The 26,624-nt window shown below is 40.4% G+C and overlaps 1 protein-coding gene across 1 annotated transcript; it reads right to left on the minus strand.

Annotated features, from left to right (window-relative positions):
* Positions 1-1,730: 1,730 nt before the first annotated feature.
* Positions 1,731-19,455, minus strand: scn4ab (sodium channel, voltage-gated, type IV, alpha, b). Its single transcript, XM_016570688.1, has 25 exons — positions 19,287-19,455; positions 17,939-18,263; positions 17,708-17,822; positions 17,405-17,498; positions 17,018-17,146; positions 15,269-15,360; positions 14,868-15,125; positions 14,634-14,697; positions 14,301-14,442; positions 13,730-13,927; positions 13,423-13,633; positions 13,084-13,322; positions 12,769-12,942; positions 11,903-12,259; positions 11,049-11,399; positions 9,463-9,580; positions 9,232-9,386; positions 8,971-9,144; positions 7,486-7,608; positions 7,022-7,303; positions 6,875-6,928; positions 6,616-6,753; positions 6,426-6,530; positions 6,043-6,313; positions 1,731-5,214 (listed from the first exon to the last, which is right to left on the minus strand). The coding sequence occupies exons 1-25, from the start codon at positions 19,382-19,384 to the stop codon at positions 3,977-3,979; spliced, it is 5,505 nt and encodes a 1,834-aa protein (XP_016426174.1). The 5' UTR covers positions 19,385-19,455; the 3' UTR covers positions 1,731-3,976.
* Between the last annotated feature and the right edge of the window lie 7,169 nt (positions 19,456-26,624).

Consider the following 26,624-nt stretch of genomic DNA (forward strand, 5'->3'; position numbering starts at 1 on the left):
TCCATCCTAAAAATGCGGAGAAATGAGTAATGCATTCAGTAATCACTTAACGAATCACCTCCCACATGTTTGTTCTGAAAAGTTACCTAATATAGGCCGGATCTGTGACATAGCGGTTAGTGTCCTCCATATCCTCCAGACACAGCGGTGTTTGTTTGGATTAATACGGTTCTGGCCTGTGTTGTGTGTCAATCCTTTTTCCACGATAATGACCTGTCCCCTGTTTCTACTGATAAACAGCCCTAAAATAAATATATAATTAAATAAACAAAGCCAAAAAAGAGAGAGAGAGAGAAGAAACTACCAATGTATTCAGATTTTGACTATTAAAAAGTTATAGGTTAAAGGCAGAGTAAGTGATTTCTGGTAGCCAATGTTGATATTTGAAATCACCAAAACAAACACGCCCCTACCCCAAAAGGGTCTTGCCCCTATTTTGATAGCTCCGCCCCACGTATACGTACGCAACCCAGGCAACGATTAGTTCTGTGAAACAAAGCAAAACCAATGTTACACCATGTCTACTTCTCTCCAGCGCTGGAAAGCTGATCCGATATTTACACGGGTCCTACTTCTTGCCTTATCGTTCCGCAGACGTTTTCCTCTTTTGTTTTTTATCCGCCATCTCTATCTTTCTGTCGCTCGGCTCGGCTAATGTCCGTCCCATGCACTGAAAGCTCTCTCCTCCACATCACGAGTAGACACACCCCTTATTGCTGATTGGCTACAAGTTTGTTTTGCGATTCGGCCCGAATCAGTTTTCTAAAGTGTTTTTGAAAAATCACATACCCTGCCTTTAACAACACAGAAGAGGACAAAACATTAAAAAATAAATGAAATACAAGTGTGAGTACTTTGAAAGTATGAATAAAATACAATAAGATGGGTGAAACCAGGGAAAAATAAATACAAAGAAAGTTAAAGCAAGCAAATTTTAAATACGTTATAGTACATGTATTATGATATAGTGATTTCTTTATGCCGTATGTGTCACACTGATTACCATGAAACAAAACAAATGCTAAGATTCTCTCCAAATAGACTTAAAACTACAAACCAAGTCGAAATTGGTTTAAAACGTCTACTTTCAGTGACATTACAAATGATGAGGGTTTATTTCAAGAATATTCTCTCCAATAATAAACCCTCGACAATGAGTGTCACTCAGACGGCAGTGAGAATGAATGGGCATATTAACACCACTCGGCTTCCACTCATCAGAGTGAAAGAGATGCAGTGAACACACTGACCGCCTGTCCTGAGGTCACGCTTCACAGCTGACCTCTGACCTGATTTGTATGCGTGGCACTTGGGCGGCTGTGATCCAGGGGATGCCGCAGTAGTTCTACGACATCCAGTGAGTGGCATATGTGCCTATGTGTATAGATTTGAATGTCTGTGTGTGTGTGTGTGTGTGTGTGTGTGAGAGAGAGAGAGAGAGTCACTAATGCCTTGTCTGAAGTATTCAGTACACTTGAAGCCTTCATTTACTTCTACAGTACATGCAGTTTATTAATTTCAACAGATATTTATGCCTTTTTACTTTAGTCTTTTAAAGTGTATTCTGGGGTAAGATTATCCAAATGATGTTTTAAATCCGATGGACTGTAAAAATAAAACCATTGCTGTTTAAAAGCCTTCTCAATACTATAAATAGAAAGTATTTTGACCACAGGGTGGCGTACGTTTGCCCCATCAGCTGGACAATTTGCAATAGAAAAAGTGACAAGCAAACAGCAGCTTGGAAGTTAAAATATAGCTATTTTTTAATATTCAGTTTTGATAATGTAACAGTTCAATATACCGTTTATTATTTGCATTACATATTGTTAGAACATTTAAAAAAAAAAAAGTTTTTTTCAGTCATGTAAACAGAGAAAGACTATACAATAACATTTACAAATGTTTCAAGATTACATGCATTTAGCAAGTGACAGATACTGTGAGGTGGCAATACATTCAGTGCACTTAACAGAGTGTTAGTAATGGTAAGCAACACATTAAAAGACATCTAAAAATTATTAAAAATTTCACAATTTGATTTAATTAGAAAATTAAATAATCAGCAAGATTTTGATCATTGCATAACATTAAATAGATTTTGATTAATATTGTTATTAATTTGTCTTGTACAGTTTAATAAAAAGATAAATGTAAATGCTTTTCTACTAATACTAGCATTCAGTTATTCTCCAAATATGGAAATTGTCTGCTTGTGCATTATTATTTTTTATCTCTGTCACATTATTATCTCATGAACAAACTGAATTATGGATAAGTTACATTTGTCCTAGTAATCCGCCATCTCTCTGTTCTCCACCCTCATCCGTTGGTTTGCATTCTACAAAGAAATATAATAAAAGTGAAAGAAATGTAATGAACAAAAGTCTGAAAGCATCAGAAACTTCATGTTTAAGTGTTCCAACAATTTAGCTCGGAGGGCTTCATTAAATTGGTAGCATAGTGCATGTGTAATCACATGAAATGTATCCTCAAAGGTACAAAATGTTTCACCAATTCAATAAAAATAAAAAGCAGATGAAAAAAACTTCCCAAAAACTCTTAACCTGCCAGCAAAAAACAAAAACCTGTTAAAAGTTTCAATCGCTTATGTGAGAGACAGATAAATTGTTAACTTTGCAATCAAAATGACAAAACATTTATGAGCGCGTAACTGTAAATGCTGGATGAGTATAGGTACAGTAAAACATGATAGGGATGCTAACAGTCACATTAGGTCAGTTTTGAGAAATGACTCTGGATTATAGCATTATAGCAGACATGAGAACTGTGTCCACAGAACTTCATACACGGTCTCCACACAATGCTTAGAAAAAGATGGCTAGTTTTTTTTACTTCTGACCCTGACACATCCATTCATACATGTAGATTTTCCGACATAAAATGCCCTGTTCCAGCAATCCTTTGCATATTTTCATCTACAAAATATTCTCTGTATATTGTGTCATCATATCCATTATCACTATACAACTGAGCTGAACAACCTGACATTCAGAACACAACTGCCTATCTGGCTCATAATAAATTATATCTAAAAGTAAAAATAAAAAAAATAACCTATAAATAAGCCAAGGCTTTCACAGACTATATACTTGCAATAAACAATTTGCAAGTACACCCCGCACACCAAAAAGGCTCATTAGGCAATTTAAACATTACAGAATCCATATTTACAATATGTTCAGCTGGGTAGCTAACTGTTCGGAAGACTTTTTTACAGTTTATGTGTTTTATGGTTTGATTTAGTTAATCTTAGAGTCATATTTTTGTCTTTGGGCCAACTAGAGATTCTGTTTTTATTTGATTTAAGGTTTAAAATACTAAAAAAACAAATTTACTGCTGTTAGTAAAGGCAAATGTACATAATATTACATGTTTTTTTACAGTTAACTATTAACTCTAATACTTTATATTTATGATTATCAGGCCATTTTACCAGTGTTAATATTATTTAGTGCAAATGGGTTTATTTTGAATACTAGTCACATTTACTTGTGAAAAATTCTGATTAAAAGTAAAAGTCAGATACTACAAGAATGATCTGTAATATACTCTTAAAACACGATTTATTTTAGGCTTTGCCAGGTATCATGGCGAGTCATGGGTTTTCCTTCCTGTTAAATTAATTTTGAACGATTAGTAATCATTACCATTTTTCTTTTAAAAATGTTGTCATTTCAGGCTCTGTGCTTGAAAATCATTGATTTGAATCATGAAGAGCCCAACCATTTCCAGTGCCATTAGACAAACAATTGGTGATCATCTTCTCAAGGGCAGTACTCGGTGCATCAGTAATATTGATTATAACTCGTTGCCATTCGCCATACTGACTCCATGAATTTCCTTCATACTGGCTGTTGTGCGCCGAAGTATAACCCTGAACAAACAATCTCCTGAAGGGGCTCTGTATTGCTGGGCTTTCCAAAGATTAAGTGTACAGTATGGCTTAAACCTGTTACACAATGGACTCCCTCCAGTTTTCCGCAGCGGTTGAGGAGTCAGGAGCGGGAAAAGGGGCAGAGTGCAAGACCACATCGCTCTGAACTCTCACTGAGGGACGCTTAACCCCATACTGTGGTTTCCCACGTTGAGAGAAGGAGAAACTCATAGGTTTGTCGTCCTCAATGGCTTGATCTCCATACAGATGGCTCATTTTCTTAGCTATCATTCCCACTTTTTCTGGAGCCTCTTCACCTTGTCTCTTTGAGTTCATCTTCTCTCTATACATATATGAGGCGTGTTTGAGGCCGCGTTTGAGGACGTGCTTGCGGTAGGCACTTTGAATGGTCAAAGCGGCCACTTCTTCTTGCTTCCGTCTGAGAGTGCTGGTGATGGGCTCGTACGAAACCTTCAAGGGATTGTTGGCCATGAACTTCTCCTCCATAGTTGCTTTCATGGCATCCATCTGGTCAGAATCTCCCAGCACCTCTGTAGTGAGGGCCAGGAGAATGTCCAGACAGTAGAGCTTATCGCCAGGGACCATGGGAAGGTCCATTGTGATCAACTTAAGGGTGTTCGGTTTGGGGATTCTCAGGGGGTCTTTCAGCGTGTCGCAGAATTCAGACAGCCTACTGTAAGCGATGAACTGAGAGGCGGTGGGGTCGAACTTCTCCCAGGTTTCATAGAACATCTCAAAGTCATCTTCGCACAAGGGGTCGCTGCTTTCTTCGGTCGCTACGTTGAAGTTTTCCAGGATAATGGCTATGTACATGTTGACCACGACGAGGAAGGACATGACAATGTAGCTGCAGAAGAAGACGATGCCTACCGCAGCGTTCCCGCAGTTTCCTCGGACAGGCGATCCCGGGTTCTCCACATCCGGGTCGCAGTCTGGTGGGCTGTTGAGTATAGGTGCCAACAATCCATCCCAGCCGGCGGATGTTGTGATCATGAACAAGCATATGATACTGTTCCCGAAGGTCTCGAAATTAAACATGTCATCGATGCCCGCTTCTTTTTTCACATACCCAAAGTTGGACATGCCAAATATGGAGAAAATAAACATGATTAAGAATAGAAGCAAGCCAATGTTGAAGAGGGCAGGAAGTGACATCATCAGTGCAAACAGTAACGTCCGGATTCCTTTGGCACCCCGGATAAGCCGCAGGACGCGGCCGATTCTGGCCAGTCGAATGACGCGAAACAGTGTAGGTGACACAAAGTACTTCTCGATGAGATCTGCCAGCAAAAGACCTGTGAGATGAGAAATAATCAACAAGGAAACATTATAAGCAATGATATATAAGGGAAAATCTTGTCTTCAACAAGTGAAAGATACTCTTTGCATTCATGCTGGTGTTTATTTGATTTGGAAAACTTTTATGCCATTTTCAACACTTGACTTACATTTACTTGATTTACATGACACTTTTAATGTATTACATTACTTTAATATAATTACTTTAAAGTGATTAAGTGTATTTTCTTTACACCCTAAATTTGTGTGTACTTAAGTGTAGACATCTTAATAGATATTTTTAAATAAGTTTTATATATAACATAGTATATGGCATTTTACCATCTTAAACTTGCATTGTAATAACAATGTCAAAATTACATTATTATTGTAAGAGACTTGCTGACCTTAATACACTGTCATTGTCACTGTCACTATGATATAATTTCCTGTTTAATTTTTTTTGCATTACATGACTAGCAAACAAATGTTTTTCCAAATATTAATAAGCAGTGAAGCAGTTTTGTTAAAATATTCATTTGTCGTAAGAGTTTTCTAAAGTTTTTTTTTTCCAAGAATTTTAATTCCTTTAGTGTTTTATTTTCTTTAATGTAATTACCCTGACATTATGCCTGACAAAAATAAATAAATAAATAACAAAAATATCTAAATTAATTTTGATTCAGAAAAACATGCTCATAATAGAATGGCATAGAGGATGAAGCCATTGCATTAATTGTATTTTAATTTTAAATACATGGAACCAAAAAATGAGCGTCCTGTCATTGACCCATTAAGATTAATTTTCTACTTCATAATGATTACCATCAATAAAGCAGACTTACCTGTGATTGAAAGAATGACCACCACAAAATCAAAAATGTTCCACCCAATGGAAAAGTAGTGATAGCGCAAGGCGATGATCTTGAGAATGCACTCCCCGGTGAAGAGTACGATGAAGACCAAGTTGATAAGGAACAGAATATGTTCCTTCTCTTCACTCTGGTCATCTGTCTCCACCATCATGGTCACCATGTTCAGGCAGATCATCACCATAATGAAGATGTCAAAGAACTGCTTGGTGACCAGGTCAAAAACCAAACCTTGGAAGCAGTTCTTCAAACATCAGAAGAGAAGAGCATCCCGAGGAGAAGAAGGTGCAGTTAATACTCCGATTCAAGTCTATTCATTTTAATAATTAATCTGAGAAAAAGACTGTATATATTACCGTAGGCCTTGGAATTGGTTTCTGTGGCTTTTTGGAGCCAAGTTTCTTCATGGCATTGTAGTATTTTTTCTGCTCCTCTGTCATGAAGATATCAGTTCCTCCTAAGTATAGACATAAAGACAATTATTCCATGGCAGAAGTCGTTTTAGTGTTTCTTCAAATCCAGAAGACCAAGTGATATGACACTTATCTTTGCCTTTTGTTGGTTGAAATTGTCAATGATGACGCCGATGAATAGATTAAGGGTGAAGAAAGAGCCAAAAATGATGAAGATGACAAAGTAAATGTAGATGTAGAGGTTTGTCTCATAGTCCGGCTGCATTTCAACCTACACAGAGAACAAAAGCAATGCTTAAGAATAACACATGTACTACTGGAGAACAATACTGCACATAAGATGTGAGATTGTGCCAAGCAATCTCTTCGTAAAAGGCTGAAATCAACGTTACGTCACGAGAATCCACAGCACTATACATGATGTCCATCCATCCTTTGAATGTTGCCTGGAAACCAAATGAAAACATATTTTGAAGTATCCGATTTTTTTATTTATTTAACATTTCAGTTGAATGCACATTTGTTTATAGAGGGCTCACCACTTGCAGTAAGGAGAGGTATCCCATGCCTACGTTATCAAAGGTAACCTTCATATTCATCCATCGCACATTTGGATCAGCCTCTGTGAGCTCCAAGCACTCACTCTTATTGTTGACCTGAGTGATTGGGAAAACTTCTTCTGATGTTGAGTTGAAGCAGTAGTAGAACTTTCCAGCAAAAAGGTTGACTCCCATGATGCTGAAGATGAGCCAAAAGATCAGGCAGACCAGAAGAACGTTGAAGATGGATGGAATGGCCCCCACCAGGGCGTTCACCACCACCTGTGCATATTGACAGCGTGAGAGCTTGGAACCAAACCTTAAATTGTTAACCTTCACTGGAGTTTATGGTTTTAAACTTGAAAATTTATTAGATGGTCAACAGCACAATATACAAAAAGAAATGTGAGAACAAGGAGAGCTAATAATATTAAGGATTTGAGGGTGGACAGCAGAAAACTCACCCTCATTCCTTCAAACCTGGAGAGAGCTCGAAGAGGTCTCAGCGCTCTCAAAGTCCTGAGAGACTTAATGGCCCCCAGTTCAGAGTAGCCTAAGATATTTGCAGTCAAACTGATCAGGGACACCTGCAGAAATATTCATTAAAATACTTCAAGTATATTGCTGGTTATTTTTCATCAATAATATATCTTGAGGCCTTTACTCAAAATAGTAATAAATAGTAATAATAACCCTTCTGTTGCATTTAAAATCCATATTATTTATCAGGGATGGGTTAAAAATGGCCTAGTCCATTTATGATAAAATATATGCATTTAAAAAACATAAATATGACATTAAGAATATATATATATTTTTTAACATTTTCTAAAGAAAGTGGGTAAAATATTATAAAAATAAATATTAATAAAAAAATTATAATTAAAAATAATACATTTTCTGTATCTTCATTTGAATGATGGCCATTGGCCTTTATTTCTCTATTCAGTGACTGTTAAAATGTTTTTGTATACTGGTGTCCTGCGGATGTCACTGCATTCTGTAGAAAAAACTAACTTTGTTGTTAGTCTTTAAAAATGATTTTCGTAATATATTTTTAATTGCATAGTGATTTTTTTTTTTGTGAATGTGTATTCAAGTCTGTACAGAAATTTGCAATAAAAAGCAAAATAACAACTGAAATATGAACCAAATTCAAACGGAAATAGGATTTGTTGTGACATAAACTCAAGTCACAATGATTCCGATTTATTAGTGAAATACACAAGAACTAAACTTAGCTTTAAGATACAGTACACTATCCATACTAATAGCAGAATAATGTAGAAGCTGTTATAAAATATTCAAAATATTTCAGAAATTAACCGTAATCTGCACTGTTAGGGGCAGCCTGGTCCTGGATAAGCACCAGGATAATGAATGAAAGTACTGTAAGAATTCATGAATTTTTAATGGATTTTCAAATTTGTCTTAAAGGTGCAATAGGAGATCTTGGAAAATGCTAACTTTAGCCTGATAGCACTGAAAGCGAACGTCCCACCCTCCCTGCAATCGCCGTCCAAAGCCACGCCCCCTGAACGCATTTACACTCACAGACCAGAGACAACATTACTACAATAGGCTACATCAGGTTCCCAATTCCAGCCCATGTTCCGAAGTGAAGTAAACATCAACGTATTTCCCCTGCTCAGGGAGGAGGGAGCAATGAACACTGTGTAGGGATCATATAGATCGACAGAATATATAAATACAGACAAATACATTTAGACCACTTAACTTAATGATTGCTATCAGGATGTGAAGAGACTTTCAACCAGTATAACAAAAAATGTTTCTGAAGACAATCACCTATTGCACCTTTAAGGATCACAAGGACCTGTTTGTCTTAACGATCACAGATGAATGAAGTTTCTTAGCATGGTTAAACAATAGTGTCAGTGTACTTTAATTCAAAATATTCTGTTGAATTAGGAACAACTAATACTTACATCAACAATGAGAAAGTCCAGCCAACACCATGCATTTGTGAAATAGACCTTGAATCCATAAGCTACCCATTTCAGAAGCATCTCAATGACAAACACATAGGTGAAGACCTGATCTGCATATTCAAGAATGATTTTAATCATTCTTCGTTGTTCACTGTATATGTCCTCAAATGCCTAATAAAAAGAAACATACATATGAAAAACGGGGTTTCAGTGGGCTGTGGTTAATCAAGTAAAAATATGGTTTATCAATGGACTCACTAAAGCTCCACTGCTGAGGAGGATCATGAAGATGATGAAGGTTTCAAAATAGCTATGCTCCACAATGGAGAAGCAGGTTTTACGGAAATTCCACCATGCCTTCCCTTTACCTTGGGTAACGTCAAGCTCCAAGCAAGGACATCGCCTGATGCAGTCTGGGAATGCAGAAAAACATTAATAAGAACATAATTCAATGCTACACACAGTGATAAGTCATCGCTCATGTCTCACTCTCTGTGTAGCAGTCCTCAGGGACGGTGGAGTCCTCTTCTTCCTCTTCTTCCACCTCTACTACCTCAGGAGCTTTGTCCACTGTGCTGCAGGTTGATGATTCATCTCCATCTGTCTTCTGTCCAGATGAAAACACTGTAGGTCAATTTCTGGTATGATTAGTACTTTTCGCAAACAACTCAATATCCTCTGCTGATCTGGAAACTGGCAAGTTTCAAAGAGCTTGAGGGAGGCTCACACTTGTCTCCAAGTGGCAAAATCGAGCAAAGCCGTGGGCACACTAGACCAGGGATGTCCAACCGTCCGACAGACTTTAGTTCCAACTCTGCTCCAACACATTGGATTCAACATATAATGCACCAAAAATCTGAAAATAAACAATCTACTCCATTTTACTGCAATCTTGTGGATTTAAAGTTTGTGTTGTTTTAAACTGGCTAAGAGGTCATGCTGAGACATATCAGTCTCCTATTGGTCACGCATCTTCGTGCACCAAATTCACAGGCCAGACTTCACCAAACTTGAACTCTGGAATGCAGCAAATTTCGTTGGAAAGGTGTAGTGGAAAGGTGTAGTGTAACGCTAAGTGACTCGCCAACTGGTCATACAGTACATGGTTTAGGTCAAATTGTAAGAAAGACTCTCAAAGAGAAAATCAAATCAAAGATATAAAACCATCTGCTAAAACAAACACATATTTTTTTTGCAAAATACCTTGCTCAGTTTGACACGAACATGCAAGGAATAATGGCTTAAACATAGTCATAGGAACAAAATGGATGCAAAAATAGTTTCATACCAGTATGGGGCTTTTTTTCCCAATTTACCTGTCACTGGCAGGTGTGTTAAAAGCTATTAATGTGACTAAAAGCTAAAAGATGAGGCTTCATTATGAAAAAAGTAAAGATTAGATCATCTTTTTAGCTATAACTTATCTCACAGAAACATCAGTTTTCACTTAAGATCTTATTCGATTGTTCACACAAGACTTAAGTACAAATTTGCATTTATGTTCCCTCTCTCTGACACATACTGTAGCTAGATGTGAAATGCAGTGCTGTGCGACACATGGGGGCATGACATATGAACTGTGTTACCTGATCCAAAGGCATGCCAAAAAGCAGTTGCCTAATGAATTAGGGCCAGTGTGCTTCTACAGTACAAATAAAATATGAAAAATGGTATAACCTGAACTGGAAAGATGTACATTTTACAGGGAATTGGGATATAGTGCAGTAGGGATTTATAGCACTGACATGCTTTAAACGGATTGTCGTAAGATGGGTGCTAGTCAGAATGTTGTTCAGTAAGGTAACTAATCATGCTGGTGCTCTTTCTCACGCCCCGTCACCGTGTCACATGGTTTCTGCCATTCCTTAGACATACTCTCCAAACAAGATGACCCACGGGGCTCCAGATGGACATTGCAGGTGTCACAGTATTTGAGACACATGTCTAGGTGTCAGGAGGTGTTGATGGACGGATGTCAGTGATACTCTGGCAACCGGTTTTGCATTTGTGTGATCTTTCACATTAGATTTTAGGAACACAACTATCAGAATTTTGCACTGAAAAAAAAAACTCACTTTACTATTTTTATCGACGTCCTCTTTGTCTTCATCCTCAGAAGAGCTGTTGCCATCATCGTCATCATCTGATTCACCGTTGGCTATAGGCACTTTGATAACGGACAGACTGGAATTCATGGTGACCACCTTAGAATCGATTTCTTCGGTTGCTTTCACACCCTCTTCCTTTGGTTTCAGGCCCAGACATTGTGTCAAATGTCCGATAACGAAGGCCTTTACCCAGTCAATGCCTCTTGTCATTCTAGCAACGGCAATCTGCAGATTGTTCATCTCCCCATCATCATCAGACGCTGACAGGTTGTCTCCACTGAAGGAGCTGAGCAGCAGAGCCAGGAAGAGATTCAACACCTTCAGGACGAGAAAAAGAAAAATATATAATAATTCAAAGATGAAATACAATGACATACTAAAATTGTACAGCGAGAATGGGGTTTGGTGGCCATTCAAGAATGGAATAGTATGAAGACAGTATTTTTATTGTCAATAAATTGTCATTAAAAATACAAATCTTTCACAACTTTTATTAAATGCAAGTTTTATGTTTTATCAACACACTGATGTAAGCTATGTCAATTAATGTCTGGCCTGCAAATAATTTTGTAAATACTTGAATGATCCATGATAGAAAAGATTGTGCTCTACACTGATCAAATCAGGTTTTTTGACTCACGCTAAAGTGATATCTGACTTCTTGAATTTCTCAGATAGGTGATTGATAGGTTTATGGTACTTATTTAATATAAATGTTGGCACTTACAACAGAAAACATGATTTGAATGGATCATTTTAATAGTATTTTAATCTGTCTGTCTGTCTGTCTGTCTGTCTGTCAAAGAAGGAAATCCACTCACCACTAGGTTTCCTATAACCATGACCATCATGAAGACGATGATGCACATGCCTTGGTCAGCCACTTCCATGCAGTCCCACATTGTTTCGATCCATTCCCCACATAGAATGCGAAAGATGATGAGGAACGAGTGAAAGAAATCTGTCATGTGCCAGCGAGGGAGCTCGCAATCCCCCGAGATCTTACACACACAGTCCCTGTAGCTTTTTCCGAAAAGCTGCATCCCCACCACAGCAAAGATGAAGACAATAATGGCCAGGACAAGGGTCAGGTTCCCGAGAGCACCCACAGAATTACCGATGATCTTTATCAGCATGTTTAGCGTTGGCCAAGATTTTGCCAGCTTGAACACACGCATCTGCAACCAACAGAGTCATGATTTGAATAAATAGTTTAGTACTGAAATTTTGAACATTGCAATTTCAACACATTTTGTACATAAAATGTAATTGAAATGTAAAATATAATTGAAAAAAAAACCTCTTTCCAATGAAAAGGGAATTATTTATTGAAAATGAATATGAATGGTGACCACTGCTGTCAAGTGGGGAAAAAAATACTTAATTTCTGCTTTTCCCACACGTGAATTATCATATGGCTTTAAAGGCTTGGAATATTGATGAATCATTTGGACAATTTTATGGTGTTTTATGTCCTTTTTTGAGTTTAACAGCCATCGGTCCTCATCCACTTCCAGCTTCCAGTAGCTCTGACTTCTTTTGTCTTTTGCATAAGAACGTATTATGTGTTTGGATCAACGGTGAGTAGCTAACTGCGGTCAGAATTTTCTTTTCTTTTTTTTCTTTCTTTATTTTGTGAAATATCCCTTCAAGATGAGAAAATGTCAGAAAATGAAATTTCACCTACCAGACGGAAGGACCTCAGCACAGACAAGCCCTGAACATTGGCTAAGCCCAACTCTACCAGACTCATGGTCACAATTATGCTGTCAAAAATGTTCCAGCCAACTTGAAAGTAATAATATGGGTCCAGTGCAATAAGTTTTAGCACCATCTCTGCTGTGAAGATACCAGTGAAAACCTGCAGGGGAAAGAAGACTTCATGATGCAAAGAAAACATCAGCTTTTGTATGCTGGCAAAACAACTATAAAGTATAATAAACTATGTTTTCAATATACATTTTAAAGGTGCAAGTTAACATTGATAGGTAGATCTATGTACCAGGTTTCCCACTGTCAACATGTGTTCGAAATGTGGAGTCATAGGATAGTGCTCCATAGCCATGAACACAGTGTTAAGCACAATGCAGATGGTAATGCCCAGATCCACAAAAGGGTCCATTACAATTAGGCAGATAAACTTCTTGAATTTCACCCATGGCAAGCAGCAATCCCATTTCAGGAATATGTCAGCAAACTTGTACCAGCAGGGAGGACACGGCCTTTGAATATCCTCCAGCTCTATTGATGAAAGTATTTTAACACACAAAACCCAAAAGTATGATTTGATTTCTTTAATTGTGGAACTCACTATTTACACTAAAGCGAAAAGTGAACTTACCATCTAAAGCATTGTCTGTAGTGCTCACTGCACTCGGTTTTCTCATCTGCGAGTCAGGGACTTCTAAGTAATTCATGCTGCCTTTGGATCCATTTGACTTTGAGAGGGGTTTCAATGCGATCCCGTCATAGTCGTTCTGAATTTGGTCATCATCACCTTTCTTTTTGCTGGATAATGATGTCTTACTGCCATTCACCATGCTGTTCTTTTGCTGCTTGACAGCAGACAAAATCAGAACTAACAATTAGTATTATTCTAACCAAATGATCCAAGGCTCTAAGCTGGGAAGCTTACAAGTATGACAAACCTCAGCTTGTTTCTTGAGCTGTTCCAAGATTTTTGCATACTCTTCCTCCTTTTCTTTAGCTTCTGCAATGGTGGCTTGATTCTGTTCAGCATACGCCATGGCCACCACAGCCAGAATCAGATTGATGAGGTAGAACGAACCCAAGAAGATGATGACTACAAAGAAGATCATGTACGTCTTCCCTGCTGCACGGAGAGTCTAAAACATTTGAGAATCTTTTTATGCTTCATTTACGTTCTTGTTCAAGTCTCAAAAGCATAGAAAACTAAATGGTTACTTCTACGGTATAAAAATGTTTACATTTACACTACCGTTCAAAAGTTGGGGGACAGAAAGATTTTTTAAATATTTTCGAAAGAAGTCTCTTATTACTCCAGTTGTCACACGATCCTTCAGAAATCATTCTAATATGCTGATTGGGTGCTCAAGTTGTAAGTATTGTTCAAGTTTTGTTATGGAGCAGTTTGTGTCATTTTGTTAACCCTATTGAATATTGTAACAAAATGGCATTGCATTATCACATGAAAGAAAGCAAAGAACAATGTGACAGTAACAAGATGCATATACCCACCAACTGGAACAAGTTCTCCCAGAAATCTTGAGTCATTAGCCGAAAAAGGGCTAAGAAAGCCCATGCAAAGCTGTCATAACTAGTGTAGCCATAATTTGGGTTTGGGCCAGCTTTTAGGCATGTGTAGCCCTCAGGGCACTTCCTGTGAACAGCAATGGCAAACAGGTAATTTAATCAGCACTATATATGCATTCAGTTTGCTGAAAACTGCTTCTTTGAATACAATCAGTATATAGTTCTGTGAAATTTCTACTTGCTGGTAATGCACAATGTCAATTCAAAGTTGGTTTAGATGATTACTTAGTAGGAAAATATCATATTTGAATAACATACCCTGCATCAGAGCTGTTCCCACAAAGTAACGGATCCATATGGCCAGGCACATAGTAGTAGTTTTCTATGGCAAAGGAATGGAAATCACTAATCAAAACCACTGCAGGAGAATCTGAGCACTAAACTGGTCAAAATGAAGTAAGCAATTCATTTTGAGCTGTTTTCAAGCCCATTCTTAATAATTCCTATGTGCAGCAATTGTGGACTACATTTCATGTCACATTACTAAGTCACCTGGATTTTCAATATATTCCTGAAAGTTGAATGTGCTGTTGGCTGTTTCAGTGCCATTGATGTCTGTGTGATTGAAGAGCATGGTCAGGTTATCACTGTTGCTCCATTCAAAAGACTTGACGCACTTTTGCCGCAAATTTCCCATGAACAGTTGCAGGCCAATGAGAGCAAACACGCTGAGACAGAAGACAGTGAGGATCATGACATCCGCCAATTTCTTCACTGACTGAATCAAGGCGCCAACAATGGTTTTAAGACCTGGAATTTGCAGTTAAACAAAACCTCAGCTGAAGTATTCCCAAATTATACAAAAAACAAACTGACGTTAAAATGACATTTTGACTTCAAGTGAGTAGCATTCATATTTCCTGTAGCCATGTGAAATGACATGCTGTATTAACCTGGAATTACAGTAATTGTTTTTAGGGCCCGAAGAACACGGAAAGTCCTCAGAGCAGATATATTCCCCAAGTCCACAAACTCTGTGACGTACCTGTGGATGAAGTGAATTCAATTCAAGATTACAATGCTTATTATTTTAAAACCTCACAATTATTCCACTGACACTGTATTCATAAAAAATAAAAATAAAAACCCTTGAACTGCCTAATACCATTACATATCACATTTTTACAATTTGGGCTTTTACCAAAGATTGACTATTGTTTTTGGGGTTTTTTAATAGTGAAAAATATATATTTAAGAATAATTTAGTAGACCACTATTATAGACTATGTAGTTAAATGTATAGACAATAGTCAATGTTAGCTGCAACAGGTTCCAACATGTTTGCATCGATCCAGATTTATATTTCTCTACATCTGGTTATGGGCAATGAAAATGATTTATGTACAGTATGTAACTTTGTAATGTTCTTCTTTTGAAATATTTATGGCTGAAGAAAGTGTGCATTCAAATGAATCTCTTTTATTGAAGTTTATTAAACCATATTTTTGAAAGAGTCTGCTCAAGCAGAGTCTCTCTTGCTGGGGTAAAAGATATGTTCAGTGTAGACTATATTTAGCTTGAGTGCAACAGTCGATCACAGAAACCAAATGGCATCATTATGTGTATACTATGGACCAATAGCAAGTGAGATGCCTGTTGGGCAGCTGGATCACAGCATGTAATTATGAAGTCTGTGAACTTCAGGCAACTGAATTTATGTAAAAGTATACAGGAGACATTATAGAATATTGAGAGAAATAAGCTTTGATGAAATGTGTTGTTTAAAAAATAAAATTAAGTTAGGAAGCTAAAATATCCAACATCCTGTAGCACTCAAACTTTATACACTGAGGATTCACTTGACTAGACATTACACTAGAAATAACATTTATTCCGTTTTTCTGATAACATGCAACTAAAATAGTTCAAAGACTATGTATACTTATATACATACATATAAAATACTTTTAGGTATTGGTAGCAAGGAAAACTATGGATGACAGCAGAGGGAATGCAGTAGTAATACTAATAACTCAAAAGTCCTCGTACACCGTCAGAACTACAATCAAACCAGCCTTTTAGTGTGCTGAGGAGGGTCAAAGTGTGAAGCTGAGATTTACTGCTAAGAATAGGCCTGGTAAGTGATCTCGCTTTACAAGTGGATAAACATTTTCATTCAGCCAGGCTGTGATTGTAAAGGGAGGCGAGGGTGGACCTTAGGGACACGTATGGAGAAGCTGAGGAGGACTGTCTTCAGAGGACCGGGACCTGTGCACAGCCTCGTTACACTTTTAGTGATGCTGCAAACAAACTGACCATTGACCTCTCACATCTGAGTGGGTATTTTCACAATGCTTCTGTGTCTAATGTGGTTGCCAGGGCCCCAGCTATCTCATGCGCCACACAACCTGACTGAGCAAAAACCGATTAGTCGCACACTACGCTGACTATTCGGAATGGCATCTGATTTCGGAAGCTACTGTTAAAAATAAAACTGTAAACTATTCCAATCCTCTTCTGAACAAACCATTTGCATTTAACTACAACACTAATTGAAGTATTTATAATGCAACATTTTGTATTTCACATTTAGCACATTTTACACATTTGTCAGTACATTTAGAGCCATAACAAATGTTTGCACTGGCTTGTTTAACCTCTGATTTTACATTCAGGTTATAGTCATTCAGTGTCATACTTACGCCATGGTGATGACCATAAAATCCAGCCAATTCCACGGATCTCGCAGGAATGTGAAATCACCCCTGCAGAAGCCTCTGGACAGCACCTTTACAAGCGCCTCAAAGGTGTAGATGCCAGTGAAAACGTACCTAAGAGGGACCAAATTACACAATAAACAATCAAGGCATTTAAATGTGTCTCAATAACTTCCTCTTTATGTTGCTGGTTAGCTCATTTTATGTGGATTTTATGTCAAGGGCATTAAATATCAGGGTTGTGCACCAGAAATAAATTAAGAATGTCTTTAAATTTTCCTGAATTTGAATTAGATAGATAGACAGACAGACAGACAGACAGATGGTGCATTTGGATTTGGAAAAGATTTGGAAATATGGTGCAAATCTTACTCTACTATTTTACTCCATGCTGGAGGGTCACCCATCGTCATGAACACGCAGTTTGACAAGATGGTTAGCATGATGAACATGCTAAATAATTTGTTGTGATGTAAAGGAGAACTTAGAAGGAATGATTTGTGTAATTAAACAAGAGGTCAAAGTATTACACAAAGTTAAGATGTCAACTTAAATCATATATGGAAATGAAAGATAAGATGGAGAACATTGTTATATATATGTTGATATACATACATAAAATGACATTATATATAATTATTTTCATGGGTTATATTGAATATGAAGGATATGGATGTATGAGTATTCTTATGGCCACCCGTCGAATAGGGTTGAGTGGACTTAGAATGTAGCATGCAGGTTCAGCATTGAATCGGAATATTGTCTTCCCTTTGGTGACCACGATGAACGTCTGCAAAACAGAAAAAGGGACACAAAATCTCTTGTGGAATAAATATTGTTCTGATAAGCCAGATCCGTAAATATTTATTGACATCAGGGCTTTGGTGTTTCGCTTTTGCCACTGACTTTTTTTGCTTTGTAGAATGGATCCAACTCTTCAAGAGGAACATTGAGGAGATTTGGTGGAGGGTCTCCGTAGATGAATGGTAGGACCTTTCCTGCTTCCAAATCACTGCTGGGTTTGGGCAGATCCTCCTCAGGTACCTCGATATTCGAGGCCTTCATCTGCTCCTGCCCGGTGGCTTCTTCTGCCATCCGCCGCTCGATCTCGGCGAGCGACTCCAAAGTGAAGGGGTGGAACACATCGGAACCTGTGGGAGGGAGCAGGCTCGCCATCTTGACATTCTGCTGAAGGAGGGCTGCCACCACTTCGGGGTCTCTCAGTTGTGCCCTGCATGGACAGAGAAAAGAGGAAAATATATTTATATGTTATATTATAAACAGCATTTACCATCACAGCTTAATTTCTGCACACATACAAAAGTTTTTCTATGACTGAAAGTTAAAAATAAAACAGGCTATTCTGAGACAGTTTAAATGTAGTTAAAGTGACATTTTATACATTACTGAACAAAAGTGGTGTAAGTTTTTTATTTTTTTTTAGTAAAGAAATTAACACTTTTATACCACAATGATGCATTAACAGTATCACAGTAAAAAATTTTACATTCTATTTCAAACTGTTGTTCTTTTTGACTGTTCTTTTTGCTCTATTCATAAAAGAATCCTGAAAAAAAATTTATCCACCAAAATATTAAGCAGCACAACAGTTTTCAGTATTGACAATAATAATAATAAATGTCTCCTGAGCAGCAAATCAGCATATTAGAATGATTTCTGAAGGATCATGTGACACTGAAGAAGACTGTAATGATGCTGAAAATTCAGCTTTGCCATCATAGGAATGAAATATTTTAAAAATTAAAATAGAAAAGAGTTATTTCAAATTCAGAGAAATAAATTACATTTTACATTAAAAATATATTTGAAATTATAATAACTGTTAACAATATTACTGTTTTTACTGTAGCCATTAAAAAATCTTACCAAACCCAAACTTCTGAAATAACAGATATATATTATTATTATTATTGCTTTTTAGAAAGATCCAACTCTTCATCTTCAATAAAGATGACTTTATTTCTCAAAACTACAAAAAGTCTTACATACAAGGCTCTTTCTTTTTTCAGGACAAAAAAAAATTTAAACGAGACAACAATGAAAACGTTCATTTAAACATAAATCAAAGCATAATATTCCAGTTGAACTAAACTGTACATCACTGTTAAAGTGCAATTACTATCACAGCACCGTCAACAAACAATTATATTTGAGCTACACAAAAATAAGCATCTCTCGCTATCAAGTGCCATATATAGACCAAACAACCTGTTTTAACATTTTTGAAACTTACAGTTGACGAGGCCATAGTTTTAGGTTCTTAGCTCTGTTTGGGTGAGCAGCTCGATTCCTATGCCAAACCTCCATCAGGTTTATCTTTTGCTTTGGCATGGCTGCTGTGTCCCCAAATTCTGCGTTCAGTTAAAAGCTCTCGACAAATTGAAGAGTGTTACTCTGTGTGCTGTTTGTGGGCCACTTTTTTACTTTTGGGTCCAATTGTACCAGGATGAGACCCTGCCCCTTCAGAGTTACAAAACAATTCAGCACACAAAGATTCAGTCATTGGGTTGTCTACAAACGAGCAAGTTTCTACTTTAAGAGATTAACTCCAGACAACCCTCGCTGTCAAATGTGATCATAACAGTTAGAAAAGAAACATTACGCAGTAATGAGAAGTGTCATTTATCAGTCATTTACGTGTCTAATTATGAAAGAACAAATTTCTAATTGGATTCTTACGCCACATTATAATTACAAAACAACATTCATCATCGTTTGAGTATATTTTCAATGTTATGATATGTGACATCTTACATTTCTGCACCTGCGCACAGAAATCATTGGGTTTTTAATATGAAAAATCAACAAAACTGCATCACTGCTTTTCAAATGGCCTCATTCAAGTCTTTCTGTAGACTCCACACACCGGCTATGTGAAGCAGTGACTCACTGCACATGAATGTACATGGAGAGAAGGGCACTGGTAACTTCCCAGAAGCTGTGTTTTGGTGCCAAATCCACCCAGCAGGGAGCTGGTCACTATCACAGTCACTATCACACTATCAAAATCCACAAATGCCTTTACTGTAAGGCTTTACATGCCACAATCAGCTGGTCATTAGAATGAAATGATGTTTCTCTGTTTGTGTCATTCACTCTGATAAGCAGTTTAAATCAGTGCATTTACTGAGTGCTTTCTGTCTGCACTGTAAAAAATATTTTCATGATTTGTTATCATAACTTTTCACAAATCTTTTGTCAAATCAGCTTAGGTTTTACAAATATTGTTCAGATATCTTTAGTTCCCTATCTGTCGGTCACTACGAGTTATGTCGTGACGACATTAGGGGTCTAACTTGGGAGCCCAATTTTCTCTGAGTTTAAGAGAAAACGCCAATGAGAATTGTCTAGTGGATTTTGCATGCTGAGCCACTCAGCATGCACACAGGTATATAAGGCGACAGCGTGCATCCACCAGTCGGATTTTTGCTTCAGAGCCGAGTAGTTGATGTCACACACTCATAGGGTTGGAACACACTCACACTCACAAAAGGAAAATACGGGACAATCATGATTCCCTATCGATATTTCACTCGTACTGCATCGCTAGACACTTATGGGGAAAAACTCCTTTTTCTCCGAGGACTGATGACTTATTCAATCACGCAGTGTAACTGCACGGTCATTGGTTCGTGCAGTGATTATAAAACGAGCCTATGGTGGTGAAGCCCGTCAGAGCCCACCAGAATGGGCGGGGCCATCTGGCTATATAAGCGGGCATTTCGCCATAGGATCTCAGATCAATTCTCCTCCAGCGACAACAACCTTCCCTTCGCTGACCTTCAGGACTTGAAGACGCTCGCCGTAGAAACGCCTCGCTGCGGATAGAAGCTGCCTTTTCTTCTGCGCCCTCTCGCCGCTTCCGCCTGCTCTTTGAACTGCTCAGCGACTAGCGCAGATGCCAGCTCGTCCCCTGCTGCCATCCGGCAAGCCTAAAATAGCACATTTCTCTCTAAAAAAGCAGCGGCGTTGTTTCAAATTCCGCGCCGTCATTGCACGGCCACTCAGAGTGCGCTTCCTGCTTGGGTAAGCCTCACGCGGAAGCTGCTCTGACCGAGATGGATTGTTCCCTTTGCGTGAACATGAGTCTCACCACTCTGCGCGCTCGGATCGCTTTCTTTTTAGAGAGCGAATCCGCCCCTCGTGCCCTCCCATTTACTTCCTCCCAGGGATCTGTGAGGAAAAAACAGCGGGGCAAAGGGACTAAGCGCTCGGCCACGAGCGAGCTCGCGCCGGCCCAGATCCCACGCGCCTCGCCCCCGCCAAGCAGAGAGTATTCTCCCATTCTCTTCAAACACGCAGACCAGCGTCCCTCGGCTGATGCGAGCGACATGGTCTCATTCGGTCCCATCGAGAACGAGCTATTAGATGACAGCATGTCTCTAATAGCATCAGACGCGGAGGAGATGTTGGGCTCTATTGCTGACCCCGCCCCGTCAAGCCAGGGATGGATGCCAAACTTTTCCGCATCCTCTCTAAGGCAGTTGAGGAGCTGGGATTGGAGTGGTCTACGCCGGAGGAGCCCACTCGTAGCCGTCTGGATGAATGGTTCCTGCCGGGGTGCCGCCAGGCCCCTCGTCAGCGAGCCTCTCCGTTTTTCCCGGAGGTCCATGACGAGCTTACGAAGTCATGGCATGCTCCCTGCTCAGCCCGCCTTCGCTCTTAACTCCTCTTCTGCTCTCTCCTCAGTGGACAGCGCTGAAGAAAAGGGTTACGAGAGGATGCCTCCTCTCGACTAGGCAGTGGCTGTGCACAGTGCTTAATTTGTAAATGAAACATTGCCGGATCCAAATCAGCAGTTAAAAGGCGCCGTGACCAACACTGACAATACAAATTCAGTTTTCCCGGAACATTCAATGACGTCACTAAACAGTGATGACACAACTATAAGAGCATCGTTCACAAGTTTCTGCATGGACCTAACTATACAGCGTAGGTTTTCCAACCCTGGGTCAAAAATGGGTCACCAGGATGATTTAAGGCAAATATATGTAGGCTAAGTTACATTAAAAATAACAAAATTTGTTTCCATAAAAATAAAATACAATCATAATCTATATAGAAATGTATAAATATGCGAAATATATCTGACATAAATAATTAACAGATATAAAACAGATGTGAGGCGCGGCGATCTGCAAACACGTTCACGGAAAGAAAACCGAGAACCGAGATGACAGAACGCGCATCCTGTTTGTTTGCTTAATTACAACAACACAGATGTTCTTTTTATTGCGAGTGTGCACAAATAAAAGTAAACATTTACATTTAGCAGACGCTTTTATCCAAAGCGACTAACAAATGAGGACAATGGAAGCAATCAAAATCAAAAAGCAATGATACGCAAGTGCTCAGCTTAACACGTAACAAGGTTTTTTTTTATTATATAGGCCTAATAAATAAAAAGAAAACAGATAGCATAAAGAACAGAGAAGGTAGTGTTCGTTTTTATTATTATTATTTTTATTATTTTTTTTACACTTTGCGGGTTGTCTTACTCTTATCTGTATGACCAAAAATTGAGTATTTAATGTGTCAGCTGTTTGATCGCACCGGCGCCTCATGCACACACCACATATTATAGCAATTCAAACTTGCCATCGCAGTCTGTTCATTATCAAAATAAAATACATTCAGCCAAACATATCAATTTAAAGAGTCCGTAGTATAACCGGTCTACAGCTGCTGTAATGCCAAGCGCATTTTTGCGCATGTGAAGAGGATGATTTTTCCGTCGATATGCGAACGCGCATGAAGCCTAGTCTACATTATAAATAATAGTTTAACATTGGAATACATTGCGGATATGGAAACATTGGATTTGTGCCGAATGAGAGAGGTACGTGAGCCCAACGGTACTTTCCGTTTCGCTTTGTTTTGGTTTCTTTAGCTTTATATATTTTTTTAATTCTTGATCTGTTCTGCATACCATTACATTTAAATTATTTGTTTTGGAGTGAGGGGAACTATGCTATGATTATAGTGTTTATAATGTTTATACATTATAATATTTCACTTTATTTGGTATCATTTCTGGTACTTCTGGCATTATTACACTCTCTCCAAACGTTCCGCTGCTCACAAAATAGTGGAGAGAGTGGGTTAAGCAGTAGCACCAATCTACGAGAGCGATTTTGAACGTAAGAAAGCTGATTGGTCAATAATATGTTGAGGACCAAAACATAATCAACAAATCATGCTCCAAATACATCTACATAAACCCGCAATCGCTCTGTCTCATATGCACGCACGCACTGTCACGACCTGATGCCGCAGCTTTCAGGGAGCTGCGCAACGCTACAGACCTGGCTCTAAGGGCTACCAAGGCCTCAGTGCAGGCCATAGGGAAGTCAATGGCCAATCTAGTGGTGCTAGATTGGCCATTGGCCACACTTATGGCTAAACCTCACCGAGATTAAGGAGGCTGACAAGGTTCCCTTCCTCGACTCCCCGGTCTCCCCTACGGGACTGTTTGGACCTGCCGTCGAGGGGTTTGCAGAGCGAGTCACCACAGCTCAGAAGTCATCCCAGGCCATGCAACACTTCTTGCCGAAACACTCCAGCTCTGCAACGGCCACCAGTCGCCCGCTCAGCCTGCTCAAAAGCCTGAGCCCCGACAGCTCTGCCGCTCGGCCAGACGCTATCCCTTTCCAAAGCACCAAGGACCCCGGCCCAAGCTGAACTTGGACCCTGCGCCCCCGGCGTCGTCCTGATCTGCTGGAAAGGAAGAGGAGGGGGCAAGTTCTCGCAAGCACTGGACCACCCCCGAAATGCCCTCTGTCGTGCCCTCAAGCAATCCGTTCAGTTCTGGGTGCCAGTGGCAGTATGTTTGTTCCAGAAATTGTTGTGAATCACGGGCCCGTTCTAAAAGCACCCTCACACTATTTTCTCACTGTGATAGCGAGAAAAATAAAAAACAAACATTTTCAAAAAGAGAGTAAATTTCCTCTTCCAGTTATCATGAGTGTCGAGTCCCCGCACGGCGACTCACCACCTGAATTAATCCAACCCCTTGTCACAGGGGCCGAGGCCTGGCGGCCATCCCCGGAGTGTCTAACTGAGTTCTGAGGATTATAGAATGAGGTTATTCACTTCAATACGCTCGAAGACCCCCGCAGTTAAACGGCGTGGTCTCCACCTCAGTGCACAGCAGGAACGCTCACGTTCTGTGAGCCGAGGTAAAGAATTTGCTGGCAAAAGGAGCCGTAGAAACAGTTCCACCAGCTCAGAGCGAGTCAGGCTTCTACAGCCGTTACTTCCTCGTCCCCAAAACGGATGGCGGCCTGCGGTCCATACTCGATCTCAGACGCCTGAACCGTGCCCTCATGAAACGGCTGTTCAGAATGACTACACTGAAGCAGATCCTCTCGCAAATCCGCCCAGGGGACTGGTTCTTTTCGCTGGATCTGAAAGATGCTTACTTTCACATCCAGATAGCCCCCCATCACAGATTCGCCTTCGAGGGAGTGGCTTAGCAATACACGGTCCTGCCCTTCGGGCTGTCTCTGGCTCCCCGCACTGTTACGAAGTGCATGGACGCGGCCCTCTCCCCTCTAAGACAGATGGGAGTCCGTATCCTGAATTACCTCGATGACTGTCTCGTTTTAGCACAGTCGGAGGCCGAGCTAATAGCCCACAGGTCCCTTCTCCTCAGCCACTTAGAGCGCCTGAGACTTAGGATCAATTTTGCCAAGAGCTCTCTGTCCCCCAGCCAGCGAACTTCGTTCCTGGGGGCAATTTTCGACTCAGTCCACATGAGGGCGATAGTCGCGCCAGAACGTGCACTGGCTATACAGCAGCTCGCGGCTTCCTTCAGAATTGGAGCCTCCTACACTCTCGAAAGATTTCAAAAGATGCCGGGCCTCATGGCCTCTGCAGCACCGATACTTCAGTTGGGCCTGCTCAGAATGAGACCCCTTCAGTACTGGTTGAAACCTCTAATTCCGCCCCATGCGTGGCGTCATCGACGCATCCGCATCAGGGTGGACCAGGCCTGCGTGACGGCCCTGGCCCCCTGGAAGGACCTACAGTGGTTCAAGCAAGACGTGACTATGGGAATGGTTTACAGAAGGAAAGTTGTCTCGACAGACGCATCCAACACAGGTTGGGGAGCTCTGTGCGACGGGAGACCAACCTTCGACTCCTGGACAAATGCGGAAGGCCAGCTACACATCAACTGCCTCGAACTGACGGCAGTATGTTGAGCTCTTCAGACCTTCTTGCCAGTTCTGAAGGGACACCACCTGCTAGTCCGATCAGACAGCATGACGGTGGTGTCATATATAAATCGCCAAGGCAGGCTCACCTCGAAATGCCTTTTCGAGATGGTAAAATGCCTCTTGGAATGGGTATATCTCAACCTGCGTTCACTGAGGGCAGCTCATGTGCCCGGCGTACTGAACCAAGGAGCAGACATGCTATCTCGGAGCAACATCTCCTCAGAGGAGTGGATGCTCCACCCACTGACGGATCAGAAAATCTGGGAGAACTTTGGCAAGGCAGAGGTTCTCTTCGCCTCAAAAGACAACTCTCACTGCCAAACTTATTTTTCGAAGTATGAGGACGCGTTGGCCCACGAATGGCCCAACCTCCTCATGTATGCTTTTCCCCCGATCGCTCTGATCCCCCAGGTAATCAGGCGAGTCAGGGAGCACAGGCACAGAGTACTTCTGGGGACCCCGCTCTGGAAGAACCATCTCTGTCTCAGCTGCTGACAGCAGCTTCGTGGCCCATTCCCCTGAGGCAGGACCTTCAGTCTCAGGCGAACAGAACGATTTGGCACCCCCAGCCCGAGCTGTGGGCACTGCACCTATAGGCTCTCAACGGGAAGCAGTAGATCCTGAATGCTATCTCACAGGCTAGAGCCCCGTCTACGAGATGCCTCTACGCCCTTAAGTGGACGATTTTCTCCGCCTGGTGCAAAACCCGCGGCGAGGACCCAATAACATGTGACATATCGGTGATATTGTCCTACTTACAAGAGCTGTTGGACAAGGGCCGCTCCCCTTCCACGCTCAAAGTCTATGTGGCAGCTATAGCAGCTTTTCATGCTCCTATAGCCGGACAGTTGACCGTAACATCCTAGTTGTCCGTTTCCTGAGGGGATCCAGGAGGCTCCATCCGCCCCGGCCCCTCACGGTCCCTACATGGGATCTGCCCATGGTCCTGAGAGCCCTCAAAGGCTCCCCCTTTGAGCCACTTCAGTCTGCGAGCTTAAAAACACTGTAGCTGAAAACCGCTGTGCTGCTGGCGCTAGCATCAGTTAAGCGAGTAGGTGACTTGCAGGCTCTCTCGGTAAGCCCTGTCTGTCTTGAGTTTGGGCCTAACGACTCCAAAGTCGTCCTAAAGCCAAGACATGGGTATGTCCCTAAAGTGCTCTACACGCCGTTTAGAGCCCAGATTATTATTCTCTCTGTGCTTCCTCCTTCTGAGGAGGACCAGGAGTTTAACCTTCTCTGCCCAGTTAGGGCATTGAGAATTTACATCGAGCATTCCACCCCCTTCAGGCAGTCGGAACAACTCTTCGTATGCTTTGGCGGCCGCACCAAAGGGTCCCCGGTCACAAAGCAGA

This window comes from Sinocyclocheilus rhinocerous, unplaced genomic scaffold, assembly GCF_001515625.1.
Source record: "Sinocyclocheilus rhinocerous isolate Xijiao unplaced genomic scaffold, SAMN03320098_v1.1 scaffold832, whole genome shotgun sequence".
Taxonomy (NCBI): Eukaryota; Metazoa; Chordata; class Actinopteri; order Cypriniformes; family Cyprinidae; genus Sinocyclocheilus; species Sinocyclocheilus rhinocerous.